Consider the following 20,868-nt stretch of genomic DNA (forward strand, 5'->3'; position numbering starts at 1 on the left):
GGTCAGACAGAACAATCCTTCCAGGCCTGAGATCCAAGGTCACAGTCACAGCCTGTAAAAAAGTATAAACAAAAATGAATTGGGGGAAGCAAACTGGGAGAATGTGACTTCATTACCTGAAGATGTAATTGGACAATTAACCCCCGATATGCAAATATACTAAATTTATTTCTGTCTGAAAAACTCGTGACCATCATCCATCTTGGGTGTAGCCTCTGTGAGGCTTTGCACTGCCCAAGGTGTATCTGTTGAAGGCCTTTAATAAATACCTACTTTATTCTCTAACTCTGTCTAGCCTCTGTTCTAGGTAGCCACTCCAGGCATCACTCCAGGCTGCCCTACATGAGACAAGAGCTAGTTCCATCTGTGGTCTTCAGAGCTGCTGTTCTGCTCAAGCTGTAAGGAGTCATTCATCTTGCTTTTTTTGTTGCCCTGTTCTAATTCTGATGGTGACTGAAATGTAAGATTTTTTCAGTCCATCATGATCCTCCCCTGATCCCTTTCAGCTGCCTCAGGCTGCTCAAGCCCTTGGCCTCTTGGAAATCAGCTGGGGTGAGACCAGGATGGCAGGTTTTAGAGAAGATGGAAAATGGTGTACAGGAGAGAGCCATGGTTCTGTCAAATGGGTATAATGTAAACTAGTAAAATAAAATCAGAAGGAGGAAATCAGACCACTCATCCTTAGAGTAGAAACAAACCTCTCATAGCTGTCAGCTTTACAAGGGAAGGACCCAGTGCAGCTGCTGGCATGGCTGAGGGTTAAGGACAATTGTTGATACAAACCTGCAGAGGTGCCTCCTCTCCTGCCATGTCCAGCACAGCCTGACTTTCTGTTCTGTTTCTTGCCCTTCCCACTAGGACAGGATCCAGCTTTTCTTTCTCCCAGGTAACCACATTGCAGTTCTCTTGAATCTGTTTCTGTTCCTTCAGTGTTTGTTTGCTGTACATGCAAACAAAGGTCTCAAAGTTCACCTGCTGCAAAGTTCCTCCTTTCCCCCCACCCCACAGCCCTGCCCTTTGGACTTTCACTTGTCACTGTCTTTCTTAGCCCAGCCCTGGTAGCCTCCCATGTAGTCACACTGCTCTGCACCACTGGCAGGCAGGAGAGAGGCAGAGACAGACCCTCCTTCTCCATCTCCAGCTGGGAGTCAGGTGAGTGGTGAGGCTGGAGAACGATAGAATGGATGGGAAAGAGCAGAGCTGTGAAGGAGTTGAGCTTTTGTTATCCCTCCCACCTTTCTAAAGGGTTTCCTCTCCGTGGATGAATTAATCTCTCTGTGTTCAGGCTGTTATCATGTGCTTTGATGCTGAACGAGGTGGGTGAATGTTTCTGGCAGCTGCTGGGTGCTTTTGTCCTGAGCCACATCAAACGCTCAGCAAGGGGAGGTGTGGCAGGATGCTGGGCAGGTGCTGGAGGCTCCTGCTGTTGAACTGTGTCCTGAAGGGCAGGAGGTGTTTCAGCAGAGCTCAGGTCTTTGCCTGGGCAGTCCCTTCTCAATACACTGTGTTGGGGTCCCAAGAAGGATCTGGAGCTGTTCTGTCATTTTATCTGCTGGAGCAGGACACCATCTCCTGCCCACCCACAGCATCTGCCCCCAGAACAGCTGGAATTGACTTCATACACATTTTCCCACCCTCCATCCCCTTTTCATCTCCTAACAGCAGGAGTTAGAGGAAAGGAAACAAAGAAGGAGCTCCCTGGCCTGTGTTGACACAGAGAATAGTCCCAGCCAAGGAATGGTGAGTTGTCAAATGGTCTGGGAGGGTCTGAGAGCAAAAAAATCAGGTTCTCCAGGTGTTCTCCCTCTCTTGTGCCTCCTCAGCCCAGGTTTGCTGGGGAATAGCAGAACATCTAGAGGGGGCACACATGTGTGTGGAACCTAGTACAGAATGCAGGTTAGGTATAAAGTGCCTTCTAATACTGAAATATCTCATTATTCAGTGTTTCCCAGACTCTGGGCACAGCCAGGCATCATAAATCAGTCCAAACCAGAGCACTGTGTTTTTTCCACAGCACTGGACCTGGTCTTCAGAGGTGGAGGGAAGATTATTTTTGGTGATCTTCTACTGTGAGGGGTGGGAATGAGGCACTTCTGCATAAATATATTAACAGAAGCTGATGTAGAGGAAGGGGTTTATTAAAAGCTTCATAACACATTTAGCCTGTATCAACACTTCTAACTAATGCCATTATTTATGTGTCTGGACTGGACACACATCTGCTGAAGTGTGTGTATCAAGGGAATCTGAATTGATATTATCCATAATTCTGTATAGATCTGTCAACAACAAGAAGAATAAGGTGCTCTTGTATCACCTCTTCCTCAGGTGTGGATCCAGAACTGTGGAATTTCACAGTTCACTTCCTCAATACACCATTGAAAAGCCTGACTTGAAGTCAAGTATAATTCTCATGAGCAAAATCAAACTGATCAAAAATGCTGTGAATCTGTCTTTAAGCTCTTTGTGGAGAGAGATGTCGAAATAATGTGCTGGTGACAAGAGGCTTTACTATGCAGATCTTAAAAAAACTCCAAAAACCAAGAAACCAAAAGAAAAACAAACCCCAAAAGCTCTGTTTTTTTGACTTTGGCTTGGTTTTATTGTGCCTTAATCTGAGTAGTTCTATCTGAAATGCCCTGAGCTTGACTCTGCATGCAGTGATGCTGACACACTGTGTTGTAGTGGCCCATTTGCTTCCTACCCTGCAGTGCAAGGTGCAAAACAGTGAAAAATCAACATTCTTTGGCCAGATTCTCATCTGGATTACTGAGGTAGAGATCTGAGCTTTCTTAGGAACCTCCAACATATATCAAAGATCAGAATTGGGTCTTATTTTATGCTGTAGCACTTTTGGATACTGAAAAATCAAAAGAAAAATGTCAGGAAAGTGCAAGAGGAAATGGCCCTTACCTTTCAGGTGCACTCTCTGCAGTGCAATATGCCAGACTTGATAGCAATGAGGGATGAGTCAAAGAAAACCAACTTTCCTGTCATTCCCCTTGTGGCAGTTGATTTTTTATTTAGGAATAGCTCCCCTTTCCCTCCTTTGCTGACCCATGTCACACAGCTGTGTTCATGCAATACCTCCCTATTTGCAGTGGTTCTGAATGTTGTGGAGGCAGAAGTCACTGCTTTGGCTCAGATGCTCCATCCCTGTCCTGGCAGCTTTTCCAAGGCAGTTTCACCCTGTCTCAGCTCAGGGTTTTTATGTGGCTCCTCTGCTGGCAGCCAGTGCCTGATTTGTTTCTCTCTCCAGGATGTGGGGCTGCTGGAGATCCCTGCAGAGCTTGCAGCCCTCCTGCACTTTGTTGAAGGTGAGAAATCCTCCTCCTTCCTTCCCTTTCCTGCACTGTTTCACTGAGTATTTCCTTGTTTATATCAATGTATGTGTTTGTTCTCCCTGCTGCTTGTCACTGGGTTGAATTTGATTCATTATCATTGCAGTGTAACTCTGATAAAGACAAATGGTACCATGGATCTTTCCTGACATGGTAGGGAGGAAAAGCAACTTGGGCCAGGGGGCAGAACACCAGCTTGAAAATCAGTATCTTTGTTAATTTTTCAGCTTTTCTTTTGAACTGGACTCATAGAACTGGTGGCAGGAATGGTGCAAAACTCTTTGGTCAAAGATATGTAACAGCAAACTGCTTAATGAACCCAGACAGAGATGAGTATCTGGTGTGGAAGAACTTAAACACATCTTTTACCTACTCTAAAATCTTTAAGGAAATTGAAGGGGAAGTTTTGACCATTTCAAAGAAATATTTTTAGGTTTCATTAAAAATTGCTTCCTCAAAAGAAAATTTAAAATAGAAGGAAGGAGAAACAGGGTAACAACTTGATTGTGGAACAATGTAATAACTTGAGATATAACAATTTCAGTCGAAGGATATAACAATATAATAACTTAAGGATGTAATAATGTAACAAGTTGAGCATGTGTTTATTTATCAATTTAGGGATGTACCAATTGGTTTTCAAATCACCAAAACCCCACTAACTGCAATAATTTCACAAGCTGTTGTTCTGACCTTGAGCGTTATGTGCAGTTGTATTTCCTCTGTAGCTCACATAATAATGTGAATATTTAAGCTGCAAATAGGTTGAGGCAGGATTTGCCTCTCTCTCTGTCTGTGTGGTGTCAAACCCAAAGCCAGCAGTGCCTGTGGGGGACAGTAAGGGAGACAATCAGGCAGAAGAGTCTTGTGAATTGGAGCAGATTGTGCTGGATTCCCAAATACTTCACATTTCATGGCAGAGCCCTCCAGGGACTATCAGCAGGTCTAGTGAGCAATGTAAGCCAGAGGAGCTCAGGGAACACTGAAACTGCTGGGAGTGAAAGCTGATGGGAAGTAAACAGGGAGGATGGGAGAGCATCAGGGGACACAGCTGGAGGTAGAGGAATGCACAGAAGCTGTGCTGCACTGAGAAATCCCTTCATTTAGTGATGTTCTCTGTTATCCATTATAAATCCCTCATTACAAAGACCTCTCATTTCCTTGAGGACTGGGCAGTTGTCAGCAGATCTGTATGGGCTCAGCATTTCCTGCCTGTAAAAGCTGCAGAGCAGACTTGAATCTCCAGGTGTGCCCTGGAGAGAAGAGTCTGAAAGACCAGAGCTGTAAAATCTCCCTCCTGAAGAGAGTCCTTGTGATCTCAGGGAGGTCAGGCTGTGCCTGCTGGGTGTCCCTGGAGCTGGGGGCTGGTTCAGGGGCTCGGGCAGGGTGAGGTGCAGGTCAGCCAGGAGCTGCTGTGTGAATTGTTTGTGTCCTGCCACCACACCAGATCTCCTTCCCTTGCAGGTCGACACCGAGCACAGGCCAACCTGATAACTGAGACACAGCCCCCAGAAGTCAAGGTCAAGGATAACCTTTCCCTCCCTCCCACCATCAACAGCTATCCTTTCTCCTCCTTCATCAAATCACACTTCCAGGTGGGAACTCTTTATCTCCCTTCACTGCCTCCCCTGTGGGCAGACACACTGGTTTTAGCAACACCAGGAGCAAATATTTCTATCCTTCTTTGTTTCTTTGTAGAAGACAGATTTCCCTGGCCCTGGTCAGCCTCTGCAGCACCCCTTGACACACCTGGATGCTGAACGCCAGGAGAGTGCACTTGAGATAAACAAACTGGTAAGAGACATCATTCCTGACCTTACTGAAGAACAGGTGGGCACAGACAATGTTTTGATGCCTTGATACAACAAGTTCCTGGTGATGGATGCTTTTCTTGTAATCCACGGAGGGCTGGAAAAGCAGAATAAATTGCTCCTTCTAGGCCCTGGAGCCTGACAGAGATCACACACAGCCCCTTAGGTTTGCTCTGGTTTTGGGGAGGCACAGACCAGCCACAGACTGCTAGGATCAAAGTGAATTACCTGGTGATGGAGCCTCAGAATTTGGCAGGACATATAGGAATAGGACTGTTAAACTTTAATATCCCAATATCCCAGTCTGAGTAGCAATGATAAGGGATGTCTGTCTTCTCAGCCATTTACTCATCTATCAGTCATGAAAAAGTTTCATTTAACCCAGATCTTTTCCATGATGTGATTTATAGCAAACATCTCAATTGCACCTCAGGCTCACAGATGTGTCAGTACCCAACAGGGGACACTGAACTGTTGTTTAAAGGATGGAAAGGGCAGGGACTTAGTCATCAGGAAAAGTACACCTGGAGCCACACCCTCACTCTGTAGTGTTTGTGTGAAGGGGATGGTGCTGTTTCATCTCTCTGGATGTGAAACATATATTCCTTTATATATCTTCTTTAAAAAGGTTGAAAATAGAATGAAACTCCAAATACTTTCTAAGTAAATCTGGTAATCTTTTTGGGAATTACAAAGAATTAAAATAAGCCCATTAAGAAAGTTAATACCTAAAAACAGTCTCTTGTTTTGTCCTCGTGATCCAAATTATAGAAAAGCTTAAGCTTCAACAAAATCTTGTGAGTAGGATTGTGTTTAAGCAGAATACTATTATTTTTCTAAAGATCAAAGGCAGTTTTTCTTCCTTGCTAATGAAGTAGGGATTTTCTACAGCGAATTCCATGAGGACTAAACAACCACCATCCCTTGTTTTTCTCAGTGAATCTCTGACATGCTTGGTACCATTAAGTGTTTTTAGAAGTGTTTACTCATAAATGTTCTTTCCAAAATTGTCAATTTTATAAAAAAATTGACTTGTGACATATTGAAGTGTAGAGAATAAAATAAATAATTCTGTACCTAAGGGTGAGAAATACAAACTAAAAAAGCATTGAAGATGTCGATATGCAAAGCCAAGAAGCTGAATCATTTCTTCAGTGAGTGTGTTGAGACACCACATCCCATAGTACCTGGTATAATATTAACTGTACCAAAGGCTTTTAAACACTCAGTGGGCTCAGTAGCAAATATCCTGTGGTAATTTACCTGTGTGTCTGAGCCCTGCCCAAGGGGAAATATTTTGCCCTAGACCAAATTCTGAGTCACACCTCAGAAGAGACTGAAGTCTGATCCAAGACTTTTAGTCAGGATCCAACCTCTATAAACATTGCCTCCCAAATTGCCCAGCACTTTGGTGGTGCACAAAACCTGAGGACAGACCCCAGTCTGAGTGTTGGCTACTCAGGCTCACAATCATCCTGGTGCCTACAGCTCCTTACACAGTTTGGGACACAGGGTTACAGCTCCAGTTCTCTCTTTCTTGTCCCGGATGCCTCCAGATTTTGCGGTTCGTTGGTGACAAGAATCTCAGTGGCTGGCAGGAGGTCCTGCTGGGCAACTACATTGCTGGGAGAGGTTTGAGTGATGCTGCTCTGCGCAATGAAATCTTCAGCCAGGTGGTTGCCCAGACCTGGAGGAACCCAGACACTGAGCACAGCCAGCGAGGCTGGGTCCTGATGGCGACTCTGCTGAGCTGCTTTGGCCCCTCACCAGCACTGGAGAAGCCACTGCTGAAGTAAGAGGAGAAAAGACCAAGTCAGGCTTACAGAGGGGTTAAGAGGGATGAGCAGTGCTACATGCAGTTGCCTTCTCCTAGGTTTGTGTCAGACTATGGCATGGAGGGCTACAGCGCTGTTTGCCAGCGCAAGATGCTGACGGCAGCTCGGTGCGCAGAGACAGAGCCTGCACCCTCTCGGGCTTACCCTCCCACCCAGCTGGAGTGGACAGCAAACCAGAGGAGAGGCAAGATGGTGCTGGATGTTCATACCTTTAATGGTAACTCAGTCTTTCGGCCCTCCTGCTATCTTTTTGTCTCTAAGGACTTTTCTAGTGCAGAAATCAGCGTTTGGGAAATAATTCCTTCAACAAAGTAAAGCAGATCAGAGCACTGTTTGCTGGTACAACCATGGGGGAAAGCATCTGAATTTAGATCCAAAATTTGCAAAGGCCTGGGGGCACCTGCTTCTCAGGCTGAGGGATGAAATTGTCCTGGGTTTGGGCCCTGCTCAACAGAGGGTTGTTCAGGCTGTGCCTCTCTGCAGGGCTTCTGTCCATTACAGCACAGCCCATGCAGCAGTATTTTTCTACAGGAACTTTCTGCCCTTCTCCCTTCTCAAATATTACCTGAAGCTGCCTCTTGAGCAGCCAGCAGCTCTGTGAATTGAACGCAGAACATCCCTACTTTGGCTCCTTGTGAGTGGAGTGATCCCCAAGCAAGGGGTCACTGCAAGAGTTTTCACCTGTCAGGTTGGAAATGCCAACCTATGCCATCAAACAAATATTTTGGATGTGAATGTGTCCATGTGGAGCCTTCTCCTATGGAAGGAGAGGTTTCAGTCCTCCTGTGGTCCTGCTCAGGAGTGAGTGAGACTTTCCATCCAGGCTCTGCCTGTGTCCCATGGAATGTGGGTGTTGCTTTGGGTCCTGCCAGGGAGGCTGTGGGTACTGACTTTGCTCTCTGTGCCAGAGGAGAAGTTCTCAGCTGAGGTGGAGTCCTGGATGACTGGGGAGCAGTATGCAGCCTGGATCCTGAGTGCAAGGTACTGCCAGAGGATGGGGGAAGGTCTGGGGGTGTGAGAGAGGCTGTCAGCAGCTCTAAGGTCCAGACTGGTTTGGTCTGCAGGCTGGGATTTATATGGTCATGTGTAGAATACTCACTTCTTGCCCACTCCAGCCTGTGCTCCCTTCTTCACCCTTAACATAACCTCAACCATAAACCATGGGCATCTTTAAGAACAGAGGAGCTACTGGTGTGATCTGTGAGAGCAGCTTCAGAGAAAAAAAATAAAAAGGACAAATCTTGAATTATTCTAGTTTTTTTTCTAACCATGAGCACTTAATAGTTGGTTCACACCCTAATTCTAAAGGGTTTAAGCCAGGATAAACAAGGCAAGAAAAAACTGAATGTAGTGTTTTCCTTCCACTCCCTTTCCCCTGCCTGCCTGGACACCTTTCCTCTCCCAGGGGCTGTGACAAGAGTACTCGAGGGTGGTCTGTCTCCATGTTCACTGGAAACACGTGGCAGGACCTGCTGGGCTGTGACTTTGTGCTGGACCTCATTGGAGAGATGGAGGAGACCAGCAACTTCAGCAGCTCCTCCCAGGCCCCCACTGAGTACCCCATCACTCCAGAAAGGGACAGGAGCATCCTGCAGTCCTCTGACCTGGACATGTGAGCCACCTATTCCTCCTGCCCCACCACTTGTGGCCCTGTCACCCACCTTTCAGCACTCTGCTCCTCATCTCATTTTCCTCTTCAACAGGATCCCTCCTGCTCCAGGTATCCAGGCCCCTGCCTTCCCCCCACCCAGCCTGCCTCCAGAACTTCTTGGTGTCCATCCAGGTGAGCTTTAGCCCAGTTCTGTGGCTGACACTGGGAAGGGCCAGACGGGCCCAGCCCATCAGGGCAGAGGGGGAATCAGGTGATTCTTCTGAAAGATGACTAAAGGGACTGGAGGCAGGGGAATGTTTCTTACCTGCCTTGTCACCAGACTTCTTTCTGCCCCCAGATTCAAGGTTTAGAGATGACTTGAGTACCCCTGTAGGCTTGGATCACTATGTGGATGATCTCTTCAGCCCTGTGCTACATCAGGGCTCCAGAGTATCTGTAAGTCCCCTGATATTCCCTCCTGCCTTCTGTCTGCAGCTTTCCTGTCCCTGTGAGTCCTTCGAGCTTTTCCTGCATATTCACTGCCCCTGTTCAGCTCAGACATGCATTTCAATGTCTGTCCCTCTGGGAAGTCTGTCTCTCTGAGCTCTGATAACTGTTTTGGATTTATTTTGATGCAGGATATGGAGAACAGAGAGATTCTCACCAGACGCATGAAAGGAGGTGGCAAGATCGGACCCACACAGAGAGGAATCCTTCCCTCTACAGGTCTGTAAGGGCATGGGGACAGCTGGGAACACCTGGGACCACAGGACCTTCAGTGAGCACAAGTCAGGGAGCCCCTTAAATGCTAATTATTGCATGTTCAGCTGGTTCATGCAGAGCACTGGGCTCTAGCGTAGGTTGCACTCCTCACCCCCAGGTGAGACAGATGCTTTGGAAGAAGGTGTTAGATAAGGGAACAACTTTGTTGGGCTTTTAATTTCTCTTTTGATCTGGTCTTGGAGTCAAGGCAGCAGGTAGCTTGTTTCTGACCCAGCCAACCTCTTCCCTAGACAAATACTTGTAAGTCATTCTATTCACCCCATGCTTTCACAGAGCAGTTGGTGCCTTTATTGGGGCTGGTTTTAATCTCTCTTACTACATCCTTACAGAACTTCCCATCATTGGTAACTGTTCCTTGGGTTAGTAAGTCTGAACCCTGAAGAGGTTCTGGTTTGTGTGTTTGGTTTCTTTACTTTTCCTCATTTCTGTGGAGCTAAGACTGTGGCATTTGCAGCAGGGTGGAGTCAAGCACCAATATATTAATGGCAGTGACAAATCTGCATGGGTAGGAACACACCCAGCAGTCTCAGAAAGGTGGGGAATGTCCAGTTCAGTCATTCCTGAGACAGGGACTACTTCTGGCTATTGGAGAGGCTCTGGGGCATGATGAGCCCTTTTACAAATCACTGGCCTGAGGCCACTTTGTCACTTATGTGGCTTCTTAGATGAGTGGGGTATATGATGATCTTCCCATGGCATCCCAGGGCTATTCTCACTGGTGAGGACATCATGATTCAGTAGATTTGTGCTGTGTGCTGACTCCTCCCAGCCCAGTCTGACCCTCACACCTCTTGCTCTGCTGGCTTCAAACTCAGCAGGATTTGCTCCTGACCCCATCTGGGACTTGACTGCTGAGAGCAGAGGAATTCCTTTCTCCCCACAGCTCCTCCCCATGACACACAATGCCATCCAGGCCAGGGCTCATTGTTCATCCAGCCTTGCCACCCACTGCAAAGAGACCAATATGTGACAGTCCCAGCCCCAGAGATCTTTGCCCAGTTCTCAAGAGAAACCATCTGTGATCTACACAGGCAGGAATTATTTATCAGTTTATTATTTATCAGTTTAATCATGAAGAATGGTGGTGTCCTAAGCTAGGCTGCAGAAACAGAGTCTGGATACTGCTATTTAAAATCTGGCAGGTCACACATTTTTCTTATGTTTTCTTTTTCCATCTGTGTTTTGCTGTGTCCTGCTGTGGTTGGTGCATATGGAGAACACCAGAGGTGTTCTCTGGGGTTGCTCAGGATATTCTAATTTGGGATTCTCCAAAGCATTGTGCACTTTGGTGTTTTGCCTCTAGGCTTCTCTGGAATGACTCAAACACCAGTTTACCAGCCCATGCCCTCCATGGTGGGGATGCCAGCAGCCATGCCCATGATGCCAGGGGCTGGTGGGGTTGCACCTATGCCAGGTAACAGCAGTGTTTCTGTAACTGCAGAGGAGAGGGGGTGGAAGAGGGGCTGTCAGTGAAGCCTGTGCATTTCAGTGTCAGGTGAGGGGCTCAGTGAACACTCCAGGCTGATGCTCAGACTCTGTTCACATGTTCATGTTCACATGTAGGCTTTTAAAGCTGTGTGTGTTGTCTCCCACAGCCATGGTGGTGCCCCAGCCCGTGGTTCCAGCTGTAGATCCCAGCCAGCTGGCAGCACAGCAGCAAGCCTTTATCAACCAGCAAGCCATGCTCATGGTGAGTGGAAGGGCTCCAGGACCTGGGGAAGAGCCACACATTGGTGTTTATGCCTTGGAGGGGGAGGACAGCTCTCCTCCTCTTTGGGCCTGCTCTGTGTCACTCTGTGCTCGTGCTGGGGTGAAAAGTGGGGATTATTTAAGACTGCACAACTGGGAACCCTCTTTTTATCCCCTTTGTGTCCATGGGGACACTCAGGCACTATCAGTGAGAGAGGAGCAGGGACGGGAGCAGGCCCTGAGAAGATACAGCTGTAATTCCTGTGGGGTTTTAGGGTGGATTTGCTACAGATGCAGGTCTGCAGTGTTCTGCTTTCTGTGCAAAGCCATGTGAATGCATGGCAGTCCCAGGCTGGCAGCTGAGCCTTTGGGGGGTGCTGGGAGCTCTGCATCCTTGGCCAGGTGGAAGAAGACTCCCTTGTCCACACACTGGGAAATTTGCTGTGCACTGTGTGGGTGTTTTGGTGTTGATTAACTGTGAAAAAGCAGGACAGCCTGTGACTGATGGCTGGGTTTGTGTAGCCTAGAGCTCATGGACATTGCAATTCCTTCCCCAGGCCCAGCAGATGACCCTTCAAGCCATGAGCATTTCCCAGCAGCAGCAGCAGGAGCTGCAGAAGTGGCAAAAGTCTCTTGAGAACTCAAGGCCAAGAGCCTCAAGCTCAGCAAAAGCCCCAGCCACTGTCCCAAAACCCAAGACACCTTCCAGCAGCCAGGCTGCTGCAACACCATCAAGGTCTCCAGAGCTACCAGCTAAGGCAGAAGAGCCGGTATGGGAAACAAACAGCCGTGGTGGATTTGGTTTGAATTTCATGTTTGGTGTTTGCTCTGCATGTGTGGCTGTGGTTTGGCAGAGAGGAGAGCAGAGATTTGTGCTTACTGATGATACTGAGACCTTCCAAACTCTGCTTGCTGAGTCTTTAAGGATCAAACCTTAGTGGTTTTTGCTATGTGGAGGTTTGGTTGCAGGGTTGGCCAGTTCATTTCCAGTTAAGCTGAATTTTTCTCCAGGAGAATTAATTACTCTGAGTTCCTTATCTTCCAGCAAGCTGTGTTGGGCCTCTAACATAATCCCTCTTCTCTGTGCTTGGCTGAGGGTTCTTTGTGTTAGAAACTGACCTGCTGGGACATTCCTGGGTGTGGAGAGGATCTAGATCAGGACAGTTTGAGACAAAATCACCCCTGAGCTGAAGGGCACTGCTGGCTGGTGCCAGCTAAATGAGTGGTGCACTGTCTGCAGGATTACAGCTACACAGAAGAGGAGTTCTCCAGCAGTGAGGATGATGACTATCCTCAGGAAACCTTCCAGCAGAAGAGAGAGTACTTCCAGAAGATGGGTGAGCGTCTGCCACTTTGGGAATTTCACTCATCATAACATCTTGCTCTGCAGCTTTCCTGGCATGCCCAGGTGTTCTTGTCTCCCTGTCTGAAATCCAGCTAATCCCTGCAGGAGCTGCTGGTGATGTGTGTACAGGAGTTTGGGGTTCTTGTTCAGCTAGCTATAATTCAGATTGTGACCTGTTGTGAGCCAGTGTTCTAGAAATCTCTGAGCTTGTGACTGCCATATTCTCCCTCACTCTAGAAAAAAGGTTTTTGCTGACTGAGGCAAGAGTGGGAACCGTGCCAGGTTTTTGGTGTGGGTTTGACTGGCTCAAGTCCCCCTTTCTATGCAGGAGAGCAGCACACCCGAGTAAAGAAAGTCAGACCTAGCAAAACCTGGACTCCTCCAGCAAAACCCCAGCCAAAGGAGGAGGAGAAAAGAGAGGAGCTGGAGAAGAGGAAAGAAGTGAAGCCTGTCCCTAAAGCAGAGCCAGGTAAGATGTTGTGCAGTGGAGACCCAAAGGTTGACAAGGAAGAATTTTCCAGGAGCATAAGGTCAGGATTTAGGCAGAGGAAGAAAGGATCTGGCTGTTCTGGGAATCTGACAGGAGAGGAAAGAGGAATGTCAGGCTATTGCCTGTCAGCATCAGAGGGAAAGAAAGGGATGGTCAAATGAGATAAAGGGATTTCTCTTGTGTCTTTGCTGTCTGTTGATTAAAGCTGTCATCCCAATAGCTCCTGCTTCCCCTCTGCCGCCTCCTAAACCAAAGCCAAAAATGGAGACACCAAAACCAAAGAAAGAGCCACCTGTAGTGAAGTCTTCAGGGCCTGAGTCTCGTCCTGCACCCAGCCATGAGATCGGGAACATCATCAAAATGTACCAGAGCAGACCAGCCCCTGAGCCCCAACCCTTCCAGCCCATCAGGTGAGAGTGTGGGATCCCCCTGTGGGCAGGAGGGAGATGGGGGTTCTCTATCTCAGCTCTGCCACCTGGCTCCATTTTGACCAAACCCCATAATGCTGTTCCCTGTTCCCTTGCAGGAGAGTATCCAAGCCATTTATAAAGAAGAATGACCCCAAAAATGAAGCTCTGGCCAAGTTGGGAATGATGAACCCCTCACCTCAGCCATCAGTGAGTTCTTTGCTCTCTGGTTACTTCAGGAGCTCAGCAGAGAGAGCCTGCTCATCCCGTTTCCAGCAGGCTGGGATCTCCCTGGTGCTGCAGTAGCAGCCAGGTGATTTCTCGTTGGGTTGTGAGATAGCTGAGAGCTCACACCATGGTGCTGCCCATCCTAGACTGGGTTCCAGTCTGTAAAGTCATCTGAAGAAAAGGCTCTGGAGCAGCAAGTCCTATTGTGAGATGCTTAAGGCTGATCTGGAGCCAAGCAACTTATGTTCTCCACATTTGGTACCAAGGCTTTGGCTTGTTAACATTGTTTTTTCCTTTCCAAACTGGAGGCTTTGATCTCAAATACTCGGTCCTCTGGGTTTGGTTGATCATCTCTGTGGATTTTGTGTTGATCTAAAGGCATTGGTGGGCTGTTCACACAGATCTTGCTCCAGGGGTGGGCTTCTGCCCTGGGATGAGTTAGAACAGGATTGTCAGGACAGAGCCCAGGAATGCAGGGAACGACTGGCTCAATGGGTTTTGCTGTCTTGCAGCCATCTCCTGTGCCACAGGAGAAGAAAACACCTCCACCTGTCAAACCCAAGCCAGGGCCAGCTTCCAGCTCTATCAAGGAAAAGCAGTTGCCTCTCCTGTCCATCTTCAAACCAGAGGGTGCCCCACCAGCTTCCCAGGCCCCTCGTGCTCCCCTTCTTCCCCAGCCAACACCTGAGGACCAAGGCAGGCAGGAATCCACAGGGAAAGGTGAGCACTGATTTCCCCCATGTGGGATTTGGTAGCAGGACAGGGAGGGAATGGAATCAGCCCAGGAGAGCCATGGCACAGGTCCTGGCATCAGCCAGTGGGCCAGGGACTGAGGGAGCTGTGTGAGGCCAGGGGGATGGTGCAATCTGATCTGTGAGCAGGGAGATGTCACAGTTCCAGCGTGGCACCTCCCAGCTCTTCACTCTTCCCTTCTGAAAAATGCAGCTAAAAATAGAAAGGTCCATTGGGCTACAGCTTTATCAAGGTCCAGCTCACAATACTTTTATTGTTTGCCTGCAGCATAATTATCCAAGTGGCAATAGTGGGTGGACTTTAGACCAGGGAGGAATGGGAAGCCAGGTCTTTCACCTTACAAACCTCTGGAGGGATCTTAGAGACAGGCTGAGGAATGAGGGAATGTTTCTCAGAGGGAGGCTGAGCCTGGAAGACCTTGGACACGTTAAGAATGTTTGGAACATTCCATCAGGAACTGTCCCCTTTCTCCTGGTTGGTCTTTGGTGGGTGGAAAGGGCCTTGTAACCCATCACAGCCCATCTTCACTGCTTTTTCTCCCCACACAGACTCTGCTGTGACAGTGGCAGGCGATGATGGGATCAAGACCCAGCTGTACAGTCTCACTGCCAGTGTCAGCTTTTCCTATGTTGACCCTGCCTGGAAAATTTTTCTGCGCAAAGAGGTTCAGTTCCTTATCTGAGGAGTAGCTGGGGGGGGAACTCGTCCCATCTTTGGTTAAAATGTGGTTTTTTTGGTCATAGACACTCAATGTAAGATAAGAGCACAAAGATAATTCTGGGAGCACGGACACAGGAGTTGGAGGCAGGGGATCATGCCATGGGGAATCTGGGTTCTGCTCTGCCTCACTGACACCTGTGTCTCAGTTTCTCTACCTGTTCTTTCCTTCCTCTGTAGACCACTGAGAAATCCAAAACTGAATTTGTTGTTGCCTGCTGCTTTCCTGTTAAAATAGTACAAATATTTAATATCAAGTATTAATATTTAAAATCAAGTATTGGAGAGTGTGCTAAACTCATCCCTTGGTCTGGCCACTCAGATTTTGGTCCTTTACTCCTTCTGTTTATATTTACAGTGTCTCCTCCCTGTCTGTCCCTGGAGATGAACTCACTCCTCCCTGGCAGCAGGGCATATGGATTGCAAAACATCCCTGGGGAGCTGCTTCTGCAATATCTGTAACACCACTATTACCCTTCTCTTGCAGGTGTTTTACCCCAAAGAAAATTTCAGCCACCCTTATTGTCTGAACTTGCTGTGTGAACAGGTAAGCACTGGAGTGTGGCTCAAGGCCAGTTGTCTTTCAGGGGACAAAACACTCCATAATTACATTGCATAAGTTACTTTCACTTCTCCACCTCGAGCAGTGCAAGTCTCTTCTCCAGGTCCATCCAGTCCAGTCCCTGTTCACTCCTCTCTGACACTCACTTTAACAGCCTCAGATGCTCCAGCACAGCCAGGTGTGGCCTCTGCAGTGGAAGCCTCTCTGTTCCCTTCCTCTGCAGATCATCCGTGACACCTTCTCTGAGTCCAGCTTTCGGATCTCCAGGGAGGAGAAGCGCAAGATGAAAGACCTGCTGAGTAATTAACAGCCCCATCAGCCCTTCCCCTCTGTGCCCATCCCAGTTTCTGGTTTGGAATGAGAAACTGGCCTCCAAGCCTTTCACTCAGTACTTAGGGCAGAGGAGAAATGTTTGTCACTGCTGCAGGAAAGCACATTTGTAGAGTGCAGTGGAGGAATGTTTGTTTATTCCACATGGCCCTGGAATTTCTGTGAGCCAGAAAAACTTAGTTCTGAAATGTTTATAGTGGGGAGAGAAAACTGAAGCCCAAGGATAGGATTTTGACTTGTTTCAAATTCCAGCTGACATGATGTTCATGGAGAGAGGGATGGAAACCAGTAGCAGACTGGTATGTGCAAGAGTCCTTCCCACTCTGCACGTGGTTTGCTGTGCTGTGAACACAGAGGGACTGCTGGGAATGAGTCTGTGGGAAGAGGGAGACCTGGCCACCTTTGTCTTTCTGAGCAAGTAACTGTTTTGTAACCCTGCTAGCGGAGTTCCGAGTTGGCAACAATGCCCAGTCCATTCAGGAGGACGGGATAAAGAAGAGGATTGTAGTGGCTGCTCGGGACAACTGGGCCAACTATTTCTCCCGCCTTTTCCCAGTTCAGGTGAGTCTTAATTCTCTCACCAGACCCTGGGCTTGCTTTAGCTGTCTCCAGTTCACCCTTTCTGTCCCGCTGCCTGGCCACACTGCAGTGATTCTGTACCTTCCAAACCTTGCAGGGTTTCACATCTCTTGTGTGGCATCTCCTTTCCCTGGTGCTTCCTGTACAGGTGGGATGGAGCCCTTGATTCTTTGTGCTGCACTTCCCTTACAGGGTGAAAAGGGAAGTGATGTGCAGATCCTGGGTGTTTCTCACCGGGGCATGAGGCTGCTGAAGGTGGAGAAAGCAGCTGGATACCATCCTGAGCACCTCAAGATCCTACGCAGCTATGGGTGAGCAAAAGGGCCCTGGCTGCTGCAGGAGGACAGTTTGTGTCTGGCAGGGTGTTGGAGGCAAACTGAATGGGGAAGCTGAAAATTCTGAGTGCTGTGCTCTCTAGGATTATCCTAGGCCAGCTGTGACTCACTGACCCTCATTTTAATGAGTCTGGCTTCTCCTTTTCCTTCCTACCTTGAGCTTTGCTTACAAGTGAGTGCTGGGTGTGAATCAGCTCCGTGTGTGTCACCACAGGGAGCTCCTCAGGGTGAAAGCCCTGAGCAGCTGGTGGAAGGCCAGCATGGAGAATGTTGAGGCGTGTCTCCATTCCCAGTCCTTGGACTGGGCTCCCATGCCCACGCTCTGCATCCCAAGCTCTGGCAGAAGGAGCCTGAGCACGCTGTGTTCCCAGCTTTGCAGATGTGCTGTCAGTGGAGGTGAAAGGCAGCCATTCCCTGGAGTTCTCCCTGAAGACAGAGCAGCTCATCCTGCACTCTCTGAAGGCTCCGTGCATCAAGGCCATGGTGGAACTCTTCATGCAGGAGCTGAGGCAGGTGAGGCAGCAGCTGGAGTAGGGAATGAAGGTGGTTTCCCAGATGAACCCGAGAGTGTCCATGGGATGACATGATCCGAACCCTTCACATCCTTGGGATGAGATCTGACCTGGCCATGGCCTTTTCCCCAGGACACCAACTATGTTGTGGCTCTGCGCAGCTACATCGTGGATGACAAGAGCCTGCTCAGCTTCAAGAAGGGCGACCTCATTGAGCTGCTGCCCATGCAGGGCGTGGAGCCAGGTGAGGGGGTGTGGTGGCATTGGCAGGACCAGGATCAAGGGCCTGCTGGCTCCATGGTGCCCAGAACCAGAGGAAGACAGGGTGGGCTGGCATCATCAGCCTCCAGCTCTGCCAGACAAGCTTTGTCCCATTTGCCTCCGTTACAGGAATATATGTTGTATATATATATATATATATATGTTTCCTTAGGATGTAGGAAAACCTGGTGAATCTGATGCTCTCCTTTGCCAGCAGAGAGCTTCAGTGCCCATTTCTCTTAGCAGCTGCCCTGGTTCCTGACTCTCTGCTGCTTTTCCAGGGTGGCAGTTCGGCTCCACCGGTGGCCGCTGTGGTCTCTTCCCCACCAGCCTGGTGCAGCTGGCTCCTGCCCCTGACTACCTCAGCACCAGCATGGACAGACGGGGAGAGCAGCGGAAGGGCACGAAAGCTTCCCCAGAGAGCAGGAACACCAGCAGGGAGGTGAGCAGTCCTTGGGGAGGAGCACCCAGGGGACATGGCTGGGTTCTGTGGGAGCTGCCAGGGTGGGTCCATGGCTCTGGTAGTGTCTGACCTCTGAGAGCAGAGGGGAGATAATGAGTCTTTGCAGATGAGACACTCAAATCCATCACAGTGTTGGATGGGAGGCACCATACACAGGTGAGGTCTGGCAGCTGAGAATGCACACTGCAGTTCCTCAGCTGATGTTTGGTGGTGTTCCTGCAGAGTTCTGTCCTCAGCCTGACACCAGAAGCCACCAGCAGCATGTTAGTCACTGCTGGTGACCATTACACCATGACTGACTTCGCCATCGCCTACTTCCGAGAGGCCCAGTCCCTGTGAGTAGGCTGTGCTCCTTCTCAAACAGGACCTGGGTAGCCTGACCAGGCTGTTTCTGGGGGTATTTCTTGGACTGCATGTTCCCTCTCCTCTGTCTAGGCAGGGCCTGAAGGGGACATCTGCTGAGAAGAGTGTTGCTGACCTGGTGCAACACACCAAGGTGAGCTCAGCCTCTCGCCCTGGCCACAGCCAGAATCCCAGCTCCAGCACTGCTTCTGGCTCTGGCTCTGTCCCCACATGACCAAAGAGCAGATCCTTGCCTGTGGTCTCTGGATGAGTATTGGTGTCCCCTACTCTTTGGTGCTGCCTGTGGGATCCTGGGTGGTGAAGCCTGCAGAGCACAGCTCTGTGTGACCCACAGCTCTGTGTGACCCACAGCCCTGCAGAGCACAGCTCTGTGTGACCCACAGCTCTGTGTGACGCACAGCTCTGTGTGACCCACAGCCCTGTGTGATCTACAGCTCTGTGTGACCCACAGCCCTGTGTGACCCACAGCCCTGTGTGATCTACAGCTCTGTGTGACGCACAGCTCTGTGTGACCCACAGCTCTGTGTGACGCACAGCCCTGTGTGACCCACAGCTCTGTGTGACCCACAGCTCTGTGTGACCCACAGCCCTGTGTGACCCACAGCTCTGTGTGACCCACAGCTCTGTGTGACCCACAGCCCTGTGTGACCCACAGCTCTGTGTGACCCATAGCCCTGCAGAGCACAGCTCTGTGTGACCCACAGCCCTGTGTGACCCACAGCCCTGTGTGACCCACAGCTCTGTGTGACCCACAGCTCTGTGTGACCCACAGCTCTGTGTGACCCACAGCTCTGTGTGACCCACAGCTCTGTGTGACCCACAGCCCTGTGTGACCCACAGCTCTGTGTGACCCATAGCCCTGCAGAGCACAGCTCTGTGTGACCCACAGCTCTGTGTGACCCACAGCTCTGTGTGACCCACAGCTCTGTGTGATCCACAGCCTTGCTTTATCCCTGTATTCTGGCCCTGCAGGTCCCAATCCAGGCATCTTTGCTCCAGTACTCTGACAGTGAGCTGAACGAGCTGGCTACAAAGAACTTCCAGAGTAAGGATCTCCCTGGGACACAGCACTGCAGAGGGAGGCAGTGGGGTGGTCAGAGTGGGCACACACAGACATTGTGGGGCTCAGTGGGAGTGGAAACTGGGTGAGGAGGGCCCCTTCTAAGGCATCTCTGCAGTTCATAACCCCCTGTGTGCTTGCTGAAAGCTTGCAGCAAAAGGGACTTTGCCTTGAGTACAAGGTGATTCGAACAAAGTACCTTGAACACTTCCTGGGCTTTGGGCTGATGCCACATGTCCAGTGTAAGCCCTGTAACAGCAGAGAAGTTTTCAGGACATTTCCTTGCCCACTGCCAGCCCCATGGCAGAACCATCCCTGCTCAGACTAAAGGCCAGGCTTTGCCTTGCAGCGCTGATGCAGTTCATGGGAGATCAGCCAAAACACAAGCACCAGGCTGAGGTCCAATGCATCTATGAAATCCTTCAGGTTTGTGAGCTTCCCCTGGGAAAAGAGCAGAAGCACCAATGGGAATGGAGGGCCAAGACCTTGCTGGGAAGGAAAAGAGCAGGGAGAGCCATAATGGCACCTCCTTCATGAGGAAGGGAGCTGAAACAGACTGTGGGGAGGGGTTGTATGTAAATAGTTTCCCTGGATATCACTGTCTGGATGAGAGTACAGCTTGCTCTCCTCTCTCCTTCTCTGAGCCTAAATAGCTCTAGGGACCAGAGGCTGCAAAGCCCAAACTTTAAGCCAAACTGTCAGAGCTCTGAAGCTGGGAGAGGAAGGACACAGAGATGACCTGGGGACATCTCTGATGCTCTCATCCCCTCTCTGATGCTGTTTTCTCCTCTCTGGATGCAGCGGTGCAAGGAAAAGGAGAACTTACACGATGAGATCTACTGCCAGGTCATCAAACAGGTCACCCACAACCCTCAGCAGTGAGTACCAGCACTGCCAGCTCCTGTGTGTGCACAGCTGGAGAGGAACCATCTGCTGCAGGGACACCAGGGCCAGGGGAGAGGGTGTCCCTTCATGATGGCTTGTCCCCAGCTGTGCAACTGCTAAAGCTCCTGCTGAGCACTCAGAACATTTTGTCAGTCACTGGATCTTGCATTTTCACTTTAGTGGATATTTTTCCTTATATTTCTGGCTGCTGATCTATCTGGGCACCAGTAAATGTTCCTGGTGGCTCCTGGTTATGGTGCTTCTCAGAGCCCTGATTTCCTCCTCCCAGCCTTGGGGAATTGGTAAACACCAGGCAAGGACTGTCTTGGCCCCACGCTGTCCTGTGAGGTGGCAGCTGTGGAACTGGAGTGGCCTTGATTGTTCCCTTTCTTTGCTTGCTGTTGGAATAACTGAATCAATCTCTTGCTCAGCACAAGAAACCTCTGACCAAGGGCTGACACTTCCTTTTCTGCCAGCTGCCAGAGGTGTTCAGAAGGGCACAAGCTCACTTTGAGCTGCTCAGAGCGG

At 49.5% G+C, this 20,868-nt stretch overlaps 1 protein-coding gene across 1 annotated transcript in view; it reads left to right on the top strand.

Annotated features, from left to right (window-relative positions):
* MYO15B (myosin XVB) overlaps positions 1 to 20,868 on the top strand; it is a 36,195-nt gene that overhangs the window by 10,738 nt on the left and 4,589 nt on the right. The window contains 35 exon segments of the mRNA XM_088065600.1: positions 308 to 332; positions 548 to 552; positions 1,075 to 1,152; positions 1,663 to 1,740; positions 3,260 to 3,317; positions 4,806 to 4,936; positions 5,040 to 5,135; positions 6,709 to 6,944; positions 7,026 to 7,204; positions 7,896 to 7,968; positions 8,393 to 8,599; positions 8,691 to 8,770; positions 8,937 to 9,034; positions 9,217 to 9,304; positions 10,665 to 10,775; positions 10,957 to 11,051; positions 11,608 to 11,820; positions 12,291 to 12,387; positions 12,724 to 12,864; positions 13,106 to 13,295; positions 13,412 to 13,502; positions 14,033 to 14,240; positions 14,822 to 14,937; positions 15,478 to 15,537; positions 15,776 to 15,851; positions 16,325 to 16,443; positions 16,654 to 16,772; positions 17,168 to 17,309; positions 17,441 to 17,552; positions 17,851 to 18,011; positions 18,255 to 18,367; positions 18,468 to 18,528; positions 19,368 to 19,440; positions 19,805 to 19,881; positions 20,257 to 20,333. Coding sequence (XP_087921726.1) covers positions 308 to 332; positions 548 to 552; positions 1,075 to 1,152; positions 1,663 to 1,740; positions 3,260 to 3,317; positions 4,806 to 4,936; positions 5,040 to 5,135; positions 6,709 to 6,944; positions 7,026 to 7,204; positions 7,896 to 7,968; positions 8,393 to 8,599; positions 8,691 to 8,770; positions 8,937 to 9,034; positions 9,217 to 9,304; positions 10,665 to 10,775; positions 10,957 to 11,051; positions 11,608 to 11,820; positions 12,291 to 12,387; positions 12,724 to 12,864; positions 13,106 to 13,295; positions 13,412 to 13,502; positions 14,033 to 14,240; positions 14,822 to 14,937; positions 15,478 to 15,537; positions 15,776 to 15,851; positions 16,325 to 16,443; positions 16,654 to 16,772; positions 17,168 to 17,309; positions 17,441 to 17,552; positions 17,851 to 18,011; positions 18,255 to 18,367; positions 18,468 to 18,528; positions 19,368 to 19,440; positions 19,805 to 19,881; positions 20,257 to 20,333 — 3,884 coding nt within the window.

Source organism: Pseudopodoces humilis, chromosome 21, assembly GCF_049639895.1.
Source record: "Pseudopodoces humilis isolate 2021_Gansu_Grassland_sample_001 chromosome 21, ASM4963989v1, whole genome shotgun sequence".
Classification (NCBI taxonomy): Eukaryota; Metazoa; Chordata; class Aves; order Passeriformes; family Paridae; genus Pseudopodoces; species Pseudopodoces humilis.